This window comes from Aegilops tauschii, chromosome 7 (assembly GCF_002575655.3).
Source record: "Aegilops tauschii subsp. strangulata cultivar AL8/78 chromosome 7, Aet v6.0, whole genome shotgun sequence".
Taxonomy (NCBI): domain Eukaryota; kingdom Viridiplantae; phylum Streptophyta; class Magnoliopsida; order Poales; family Poaceae; genus Aegilops; species Aegilops tauschii.
In genome coordinates, this window is record NC_053041.3 from 530,633,572 (window position 1) to 530,644,754 (window position 11,183).

At 46.3% G+C, this 11,183-nt stretch overlaps 1 protein-coding gene across 1 annotated transcript; it reads left to right on the forward strand.

Moving 5' to 3' along the window:
* Positions 1–8,976: 8,976 nt before the first annotated feature.
* On the forward strand, positions 8,977–10,972 carry LOC109761674 (tyrosine N-monooxygenase-like). The gene is made up of 2 exons (XM_020320493.2): positions 8,977–9,882; positions 10,243–10,972. The coding sequence occupies exons 1-2, from the start codon at positions 8,977–8,979 to the stop codon at positions 10,876–10,878; spliced, it is 1,542 nt and encodes a 513-aa protein (XP_020176082.1). The 3' UTR covers positions 10,879–10,972.
* Positions 10,973–11,183: the final 211 nt, after the last annotated feature.

Consider the following 11,183-nt stretch of genomic DNA (forward strand, 5'->3'; position numbering starts at 1 on the left):
CGACCTTTCGGTCTCTTGTGTTCCGAGGCCATGTCTGTACATGCTAGGCTCGTCAAGTCAACCTAAGTGTTTTGCATGTGTAAATCTGTCTTACACCCGTTGTATGTGAACGTTAGAATCTATCTCACCCGATCATCACGTGGTGCTTTGAAACAACGGACTTTCGCAACGGCGCACAGTTAGGGGGAACACTTTCTTGAAATTATTACAAGGGATCATCTTACTTACTACCGTCGTACTAAGCAAATAAGAAGCAAAATATGATAAACATCACATGCAATCAAATAGTGACATGATATGGCCAGTATCATATTGCTCCTTTGATCTCCATCTTCGGGGCGCCATGATCATCTTCGTCACCGGCATGACACCATGATCTCCATCATCATGATCTCCATCATCGTGTCTTCATGAAGTTGTCACGCCAACGATTACTTCTACTACTATGGCTAACGTGTTTAGCAATAAAGTAAAGTAATTTACATGGCGTTATTCAATGACACGCAGGTCATACAAAAATAAAGACAACTCCTATGGCTCCTGCCGGTTGTCATACTCATCGACATGCAAGTCGTGATTCCTATTACAAGAACATGATCAATCTTATACATCACATATATTTCATTCATCACATCCTTTTGGCCATATCACATCACAAGGCATATGCTGCAAAAACAAGTTAGACGTCCTCTAATTGTTGTTGCATGTTTTTACGTGGCTTCTATAGGTTTCTAGCAAGAACGTTTCTTACCTACGTAAAACCACAACGTGATATGCCAATTTCTATTTACCCTTCATAAGGACCCTTTTCATCGAATCCGATCCGACTAAAGTGGGAGAGACAGACACCCGCTAGCCACCTTATGCAACTAGTGCATGTCAGTCGGTGGAACTTGTCTCACGTAAGCGTACGTGTAAGGTCGGTCCGGGCCGCTTCATCCCACGATGCCGCCGAAACAAGATAAGACTAGTAGTGGCAAGAAAATTGACAACATCTACGCCCACAACAAGTTTGTGTTCTACTCGTGCATAGAAACTACGCATAGACCTAGCTCATGATGCCACTGTTGGTGATCGTTGCAGAAATTAAAAAAAATTCTACGCATCACCAAGAACAATCTATGGAGTCTTCTAGCAACTAGAGGGAAAAGAGTGCATCTACATACCCTTGTAGATCACGAGCGGAAGCGTTCAAGTGAACGGGGTTGATGGAGTCGTACTCGTCGTGATCCAAATCACCGATGACCGAGTGCCGAACGGATGGCACCTCCGCATTCAACACACGTACGGTTGGGGAAGACGTCTCCTCCTTCTTGATCCAGCAAGGGGAGGGATAGGTTGATGGAGATCCAGCAGCACGACGGCGTGGTGGTGGAAGCAGCGGGGATCTCGGCAGGGCTTCGCCAAGCTCAGCGAGAGGGAGAGGTGTCACGGGAGGAGAGGGAGGCGCCAGGGGCTTGGGTGCGGCTGCCCTACCTCCCCCCTCTTTATATAGGGCCCCTGGGGGGGCGCCGGCCCTAGGAGATCCAATCTCCAAGGGGGGGCGGCGGCCAAGGGGCTGGCTTGCCCCCCAAGCCAAGTGGGGCGCCCCCACCCCTAGGGTTTCCAACCCTAGGCGCAGGGGGAGGCTCCCAAGGGGGGCGCACTAGCCCACCAGGGGCTGGTTTCCTCCCACTTCAGCCCATGGGGCCCTCCGGGATAGGTGGCCCCACCCGGTGGACCCCCTGGACCCTTCCGGTGGTCCCGGTACAATACCGGCGACCCCCGAAACTTTCCCGGTGGCCGAAACTGGACTTCCTATATACAATTCTTCACCTCCGGACCATTCCGGAACTCCTCGCGACGTCCGGGATCTCATCCGGGACTCTGAACAACTTTCGGATTTCCTCATACTAATATCTCTACAACCCTAGCGTCACCGAACCTTAAGTGTGTAGACCCTACGGGTTCGGGAGACATGCAAACATGACCGAGATGACTCTCCGGTCAATAACCAACAGCGGGATCTGGATACCCATGTTGGCTCCCACATGTTCCACGATGATCTCATCAGATGAACCACGGTGTCGAGGATTCAATCAATCCCGTATACAATTCCCTTTGTCAATCGGTACGTTACTTGCCCGAGATTCGATCGTCGGTATCCCAATACCTTGTTCAATCTCGTTACCGGCAAGTCACTTTACTCGTACCGTAATGCATGATCCCGTGACCAAACACTTGGTCACATTGAGCTCATTATGATGATGCATTACCGAGTGGGCCCAGAGATACCTCTCCGTCATACGGAGTGACAAATCCCAGTCTCGATTCGTGCCAACCCAACAGACACTTTCGGAGATACCCGTAGTGCACCTTTATAGCCACCCAGTTATGTTGTGACGTTTGGCACACCCAAAGCACTCCTATGGTATCCGGGAGTTGCACAATCTCATGGTCTAAGGAAATGATACTTGACATTTGGAAAAGCTCTAGCAAACGAACTACACGATCTTGTGCTATGCTTAGGATTGGGTCTTGTCCATCACATCATTCTCCTAATGATGTGATCCCGTTATCAATGACATCCAATGTCCATAGTCAGGAAACCATGACTATCTGTTGATCAACGAGCTAGTCAACTAGAGGCTCACTAGGGACATGTTGTGGTCTATGTATTCACACATGTATTACGATTTCCGGATAACACAATTATAGCATGAACAATAGACAATTATCATGAACAAGGAAATATAATAATAACCATTTTATTATTGCCTCTAGGGCATATTTCCAACAGTCGCGTGGGGGGGAAGCAAGGAGGTTCAGGATGGTGAGCCGGCACGGCCGCGGGGGAAGACCAACTCCAAGAAGGAGGACAAGCGGGATACGACATCGAACGCCTTGATCGCAAGCGTGGAGGGCATGCTGAACAAGAAGGACTCAAGGAAGGAGGAGCGCTGGCGTTTCAAAGAAGAGCAAATGAACGCCTTCCTGGAGATCCAAAGGAGGAGGCTTGAGATGGACGCGGAGAAGCAAGCCAAGATGCTAGAGATCGAGACCGCCAATGCCAAGACCAAGGCGAAAGAAATGGCTCTCGCGAGCATGATGGCCGGGGTGGAGATCATGAAGGTGGATCTCAACACCGTGTCGCCAAGGAAGAGGCCGTGGTTCGAGAAGATGCAGGCCGACATGCTCAAGTTCACCGACGAGTGATCTCCTGGCCGCGAGCGCCTTCCTTTTTTGTATGTCGGCTTGTGTGCTGGCATGACCACGGGCCGCGATGGCGTGGTCGAACTCAAGTCCCACCCCTTTTTGTGTGCTGGTATGTGTGCCCGCCGCTGGCGAGTGCGCCAGCGCGAACTATGTGGTGATATGTTTTGAAGTCGGCAATGTATGCCAGCGCTGGCATGGTGCCGGCGCTGGCATGGTGCCGGCATGAGACATGGCCGCTAGCATGATCTATGGCCGCAGGTCTTTTTTAAAAATTGAGTGCGGACATGAAAATGGGTCGGCGCGTTGGGCGGGCAGCCGACCCAAATGCAAAACAGGGCGGACGTCGGGCGGGCGGCCGACCCAAAAAGACAAAAAGCGGAGAAATGTGCCGTCCGTTTGGGTCGGCATGTTGGAGTTGCTCTAAGGGCATGTAAAATGATGGCATATGTATACGAATGCCACATGACAAAAAGTAGTTTGAGACAATCATATTGATTTTTCATTCCGACACAAGCTACTACTCGTGGGCATCATCAAAGAATATAAAATAGAGTCTTACTACACATGCATCACTATTTTCCACTTTACTTTTTTCAGCTTTATGCACCGGATCACATTTTTCTCTCCAAGCACCCATCTCCTGTCGAGGATCCCACTACACTATCCGAACCTACTTTTTCTGACATCCTATCATACATGGCTTGCGGGACATCAACCTAGGCTATGCATTGGCCATGCCCTAAGGCGCCGACAGAAATAGAACCGAACACAACAAATGCAACTGAGAAAAAGTCGGCTAAATACGGACAGATGGGCTGGGCTGCACGTCTGCATCCTGTGTATTCAAATTGGGCCCAGGGTATGGTGAAAAACAACAAGAAAACCAGGCAGCTAAACCGGGGTTCCTATACGGCGCGTACCGCGCCGGGGAGCGACATGCGCGTACCCCCACCCCCCCCCCCTCGCTCGCCGCTGTTAAGATGGGCCGGCCCATTTCGGGGTTTCATCCCAAAACGGACTTGGGAAGGTTCTAGAACCTTCCATGAACCGGGTTTTCCGTTTTTTCTTTTTCTTTTTCTGTTTTCTTTTCGTTTTTTTACTCATATGTTTTCATTTTTACTCTTTTTTTTCAATTTCCGAAAATCTATTAATTTGTAATTTATTTATTAAGTTGTCAATTTTTTTGGAATGATGAACATTTTTTCAAAAACGTGGTTTTATTTTTACTAATTCATGTACATTCTCCAAAATCATGAACATTTTTTTGTAACCGTGAACACTTTTTATAACTCATGAACATTTTTTCGAAATTGTGAACATTTTCTTAAAATTTTGAACAGTTTTTAGAAATTGGTGAACATTCTCTTAAGTCATGAACATGTTTTTGAATTCATGAACAGTTTTTCTAAATAATGAACATTTTAAAATTATAGACTAAAATTTTAAAATCTTGTACATTTTGTTTTTCAAATTTATGAACATTTTTTTGAATTAGTGAACATGTTTTTGAATCATGAATATTTTTTTCAAATTCGTGAACATTTTTTGAATTAGCGAACATTTGTTTGAATCGTGAACATTTCTTTTCAAATTTGTGAATGTTTGTTTTTCAATTCATGAACAGTTTTTCTAAATAATGAACATTTTAAAATTATAGACTAAAATTTCAAAATCTTGTACATTTTTTCCAAATTTGTGAACATTCTTTTGAATTAGTGAACATTGTTTTTGAATCATGAACATTGTTTTTTAAATTTGTGAACATTTTCGAATTAGCGAACTTTTTTTTGAATCGTGAACATTTCTTTTCAAATTTGTGACCATTTTTCGAATTAGCGAACTTGTTTTTTTGAATCATGAACATTTCTTTTCGAATTTGTGAATGTATTTCGAATTAGCGAACATTTTCTTGAATCAAGATTTTTTTTTTCAAATTGACGAACATTTTTCTCAAATTCATGAATATTTTTTGAATTAGCAAACATTTTTGAATCATGAACATTTGTTTTTCAAATTCACGAACATTTTTTAAATTAGTGAACATTTTTTTTCGATTTCGTGAACAATTCTCAAATTAGCGAGCATTTTTTTGAATCATGAACATTTTTTTCAAATCCAGAAATCTTTTTTGAGTTACCGAACATTTTTTGAATCATGTTTTTTTTTCAAAATCATGAACATTTTTTGAGTTTGTGGACATCTTTTACAAATTCGTGAACTGTTTTTGAATTCCTGAGCATTTTTCTCTAATCATGAATACGTTTCGAAATCGTGATTGTTTTGTTAAAATTAGCAACTTTTTCTGAAATTTTAGAAATTTTTGATATCCCGAATTACTGAAAAAAAGGAAAAAACAAGGCGGCGTCCCAGGCCGCAGATGGGCCGGCCCAGCACTGCGCGCTCGCTTCTTCCGCAGCGCGTTGGTCGCCATATAGGCGCTCCCCAGCTAAACATAAACATGAGTCCTCTCATAAAAAAACACGACTATATTTCTTCATCGCGAGCAACCGCGACGTGAGATGCCTCGGGCGACATGGCCGACCCCTCGCTCCGTCCGGCAGGCCACGGAGCTCCATGCCGTCCTTACTGCTTCCGACTGCCTCCTCCACCAGCCCTCCGCCGCACACCTCCTCAACTCCCTCGACAGCTGCATTTCTCCCAGCGACCCGCTCTACCTCCGCTACAGGCTCAGCCTGTTCGACTGAATGCCCTGCTCCACCTTCCTCTTCGACACCGCGCTCTGCGCTTGCTTCCGCGCCTCCTCGGGACCCGAACATCTGATCCTCCTCTACCGGCGTATGCGCCGTGGGGGCATGCTCACCGAGGCCTTCACGTTCCACTTCCTCTTCAAGTGCTGCGCCCGCGGCCACGCGCACGTCCTCCTGTGCCAGATGCTGCACGCCGAGTGCTTCCTTACCATGCTACCCTCCACCATGCCGCTCATTGCGAGCCCTGTCATCCATATGTACAATGAGCTTGGGATCCCTGGCGATGCCCGTCGGGCTTTTGACGAGGCTTCTGTGAAGGACGCGGTTGCCTGGACGACAGTGATCATTGGGCCGGGCAAGATGAGGCTGCTCGATGATGCGTGACGCCTATTGGCGTAGGCTCCGGCGAGGAACGTGGTCTCTTGGACTGGTTTGATTTCGGGGTACTCACGTGCTGGTCAGGACGCTGAGGCCAATTGGAAGCAACTCATGGGATATGTAGGGGTTGCTTGGAGGACTGACGTCACTAGCACCTCTTTACCTGCTTTCAACAACCCTTGTCCTTTCCATCCATGTGTCTTTGCAACTGATCCCTCAGTAACATACTTGAAACATCCGTCCCTCGAGTGACCAGCCAATGTTGGTAAACCTAGGTACCTCTCATTTAGGGCCTCATGCTCAATGCCAACGGCCTCCTTGAGAACTAGCTTTCTATCCTCGTCGCAACCCTTCCCAAAGAAGATAGAGAATTTCTGTTAATTCACCTTTTGTCTAGAGGCAAGCTCATAGCAGGCAATCCTCGGAGGCCTCCAAGAACACTATGCTATCATCCGCAAAAAGAAGATGTGTGATGTGAGGTCCATACCTCCCAAATTCCACACCTCCAATCCTTCGGTTCTCATGTGCCTTCTTCAGCAGTGTTGAGAAACACTCGACACAGAAAAGGAACAAGTAGGGCGAGAGTGAGTCACCCTGTTGGAGGCCTCTCTACGGTGTGAACTTCTCTGAGGTGTCACCATTTAAGAGAATAGAGAAGTTGACTGAACCAGCACACCTCATAATGATTCTGATCCACTCATCGGAGAAGCCCATCTTACCCATCATCTTCTCAAGAAAGATCCACTCTATCCTGTCATAAGCCTTCATCATATTTAACTTCACACCACAAAGAACTTTCTTTCTTTTCCTAGACCGAACGGTATGTGTGCACTTGTACTCAATGAGGATGTTGTATGTGATCAAACGCCCAGGAACAAGAGCACCGGAAGGATGATCTTTAGCCTGCTAGTCAACACCTTTGCTGCCAGTTTGTATAGTACATTGCATAGGCTTATCGGCCAGAATTGAGAGAGCAACTCCGATGCCTTGTCTTTAGGGATCAAAACCAACACGGTACTGTTAAAACCTGTTGGGAATTCTTTGCCATTTAAAAAAAATCTTTCACTGTAGAACAAACCTCATTTTATTTATTAAAAAGACCAGTGTCTTTGATAAAATAGGGCTGGTAATCCGTCCGGTCCCGGAGCTTTCGTAGGACCCATTTGGAAGAGTGCCCTTTCGATCTCCTCATCCATCCAATTCGCCGTTAGCTTGGCGTTCATATCAGTGGAGACCGTGGTCCGAACATGCTGCAGAATCTCGTCGAAGTTAGTTGCACCCTCGGATGTGTAGAGCTCCCTATAAAAATCCTGCGCCAAGAGATGTGTCTCAGCATTTGTTGATGCGTAGCTACCATTAGGTTTACACTACCCATTTGAATATTGAAAAATCACAGTCATACTTCTTAGAGGGGGGTGGAGCACCAGCACCTTAAGTTGCACCAGTATCTTAGTAAGATAGACACCTATTAAGAAACTGAGAAGTCTAGATTATCGAGACTCTCTAAGTTTTCAGCTTCAGAGTCGTGTTTTTACGGCGCCTATGTGATGCCCAGTTCTGGAAGAACTTGGTGTTGCAGTCGCCTCTCTGGCCGCGGCATCACTTCTTCCCTGTCGTAAAGCTCATGCAGGTCCTTTTCAATTAGCCGCACTGGACCTTTTCAATTAGTCGCACCTCCAGTGAGGCCGCGGGCGTTCGCTCTCTCTGCCTTGCTTCATCAAGCCGGGTCCGCAACTGTTTAATTTGCAGCTGCACTGAACCGAAGTCAGTACATGCGTGCCCAGTTTTGCATGTAATTGGACACACCTTTTAACCTACTACAGAGGAGGCCCGGGAGCCCACTGTTCCCTGCGTCGTGCATGTCCCATGCATGATGTAGTATCTCATCGAATCCCGGATGCATGGTCCGACCATCTCTTCAAACCGAAAGCTGTCTATATGGTCCATCATCCTGGCGTCTGAAATACTTTTGGAAAGACAATTATGGTTATTTTTCAGATAAGTACTCTCAAAAACCTACAAATAGGAGATGTTTTATTCTATTTTGATTACGTTTGGATAGACAATTATTATTATTAATATCATCCTTCGTATCTAAACAAATCTAAGACAATCTACAAATAGAAGATTTTTTATTCTGTTTTTATTACATTTGGATAGACAATTATTATTATTAGTATTAGCCATCTAAGACAATCTATAAATAGAAAAAATATATTCTGTTTTGATTACGTTTGGATAGACAATTATTATTATTATTATTATCCTTGGTATGTAAATAAATATAAGACAATCTACAAATAGAAGATTTTTATTCTGTTTTGATTACGTTTGAATAGACAATTATTATTAGTAATATCAGGATAAATACATTTGAAATACCATGTGATACATGTGGTAAACGATCCACACATGTGGAATATATCTAGACATGTTTTAGTGTTAGATACGTAGATACCTTCGTATCTAGATAAATCTAAGCCAATTTTTTGGGATCGAGGTAACATATAAAGAGGGGTCTCGCACTCATGGGAAGAGCAGCACGTAAAGCAAAGTTGGCTTACCTACGCAACGATAACAAGGCAAGCTACCTCGCAAGCCAGTGTGCACTCAGCAAGCAGCAGTCTCCACAATGCTGGCTTGCTGCTGCTTTGTGTCCCAACTGCTCATCGTAATAACACTTATACACCTTGCCATGACCAAGAGCAAGGTCCGTAGTGGCACGTGCTCATCGGCGACGGTGCCGCTTCCACTTCCGCCAGGACCATGGTCGTGGCCACTGGTGGGTAGCCTACCCGAGATGGTGCTCAATAAGCCGGCGTTCCGTTGGATTCATCGCGTGATGAAGGATATGGGCACCGACATTGCTTGCTTCCGCCTCGGCGGCGTCCACGTCGTCCCGATCACATGTCCCAAGATCGCAAGGGAGGTGCTCAAGAAGCAGGACAAGAACTTCTTGTCCCGTCCACTCACCTTCGCCTCCGACGCCATCAGCTGCGGGTACAAGGACGTCGTGCTCACGCCGTTCGGCGACCAGTGGATGAAGATGCGCAAGGTGCTCACCTCTGAGATCATCTGCCCCTCCCGCCACAAGTGGCTCCACGACAAGCGTGCCGACGAAGCTGACAACTTGACGCGCTACATCTACAACCTCACCACCGGGGGGTCATCTTCAACGTTGGGACTAGCCAACGTCAATGTCAGGCATGTCACGCGACATTACTGTGGCAACGTCATCCGCCGGCTTGTCTTCGGCCAACGGTACTTCGGGGAGCCTCAGCCGGATGGTGGGCCGGGGCCGATGGAGGTGGAGCACATGGACGCTTTGTTCACCCTCCTAGGGCTCCTCTTCTCGTTCTGCGTCAGCGACTACCTCCCATGTCTACTTGTCCTAGACCTCGACGGCCACGAGAAAATTATTAAGGAAGCCAATACAAAAGTGGATAGACTGCACAACATGGTCATTGAAGAGCGTTGGAGGCAGTGGAACAGCGGCGAGAGGCAGGACGGAGTCCAGGACCTCCTTGACGTTCTCATCATGCTCGCCGACGGTGACAGCAAGCCGTTGCTCAACATCGATGAGGTCAAAGCACAGTGCAAGGTAAGCAAAATATTAATTAATGAGAGATTTTAAGACGGTTCAAGGGCCTAGATTTTGAATTTAGTGACCAATTGCCTCATAGTCCTACAAGGTAATACGTCATCCATGAGAAAAGGTAATAGCTCACACTCTTAAATAGATCTTATACCGTAGTTGGCAGGTGTTAGAAAAGGGAAACAATAGAATAAGAAATTATGAATTGATAGTTTAAACATATCATTATTGTAATAATTTTCTACCATTTTTTGATGTGTTTTCAACTTAAATTGTATTTAAAATTTCAATTATTCAATGTAATATATCTTTATGCACAGATATAAATTGTATTAACTTACATTTATCTCCATGGAATGCATGCAGGACATAATATTAGCAGCCATAGATAACCCTTCAAACGCAGTGGAGTGGGCGCTGGCGGAGATGGTGAACAACCCAGAATTGCTGGCCAAGGCGGTGGAGGAGATGGACCGGGTGGTCGGTCGCGAGCGAATGGTGCAAGAGTCGGACATCATGCAGCTCAACTATCTCAAGGCGTGCATACGTGAGGCATTTCGCGTCCACCCAGTCGCTCCCTTCAACCTGCCGCACGTCGCGATTGCCGACACCATTGTTGCGGGCTACCGCGTGCCCAAGGGTAGCCACGTCATCCTCAGCCGGTTGGCCCTGGGCCGGAACCCCACCGTCTGGGATGAACCGCTCCACTTCAAGCCAGAGCGCCATATGGGAGACAACATCAATGTGGTACTTACTGAGAGTGAATTGCGATTCATCTCCTTCAGCACCGGGCGGCGGGGATGCATCGCAGCATCACTAGGAACAACCATGAGTGTCATGCTCTTTGCTAGGCTCCTGCATGGCTTCACCTGGACCAAACCGGCTGGGGTGTCGGCCATCAATCTCCGCGAGTCCAAGCATGACCTCTTCATAGAGAAACCGCTAGTGCTACATGCTGAGCCACGTCTTGCAACACACCTCTACCCTCTCATGCACCGTTGAGCAAATAACGAGCTATGAATCACCGATAAGGCGAGTATGCTATTTTCTTGATGAATCTATAATTACTAATAAAGGAAGGAGATATTCCTATTTTCGTCCCGCTTTGTTTCGTTCCACTTCGATTGATTTTAATGTATGCTAGCTATTTTAGTTTTGTCCGTTTCACATACGAGCAAGCCGGTTTCTTTCATGCGCTGCTGGATCGTCCTTGGCTTGTCCAAAGCATTGGAACAGTACTTGCTAGCCAAACAATCAGATTTTTTTGAAAGTATTATCATTATTTTAACAAATTCCGAAAATATATG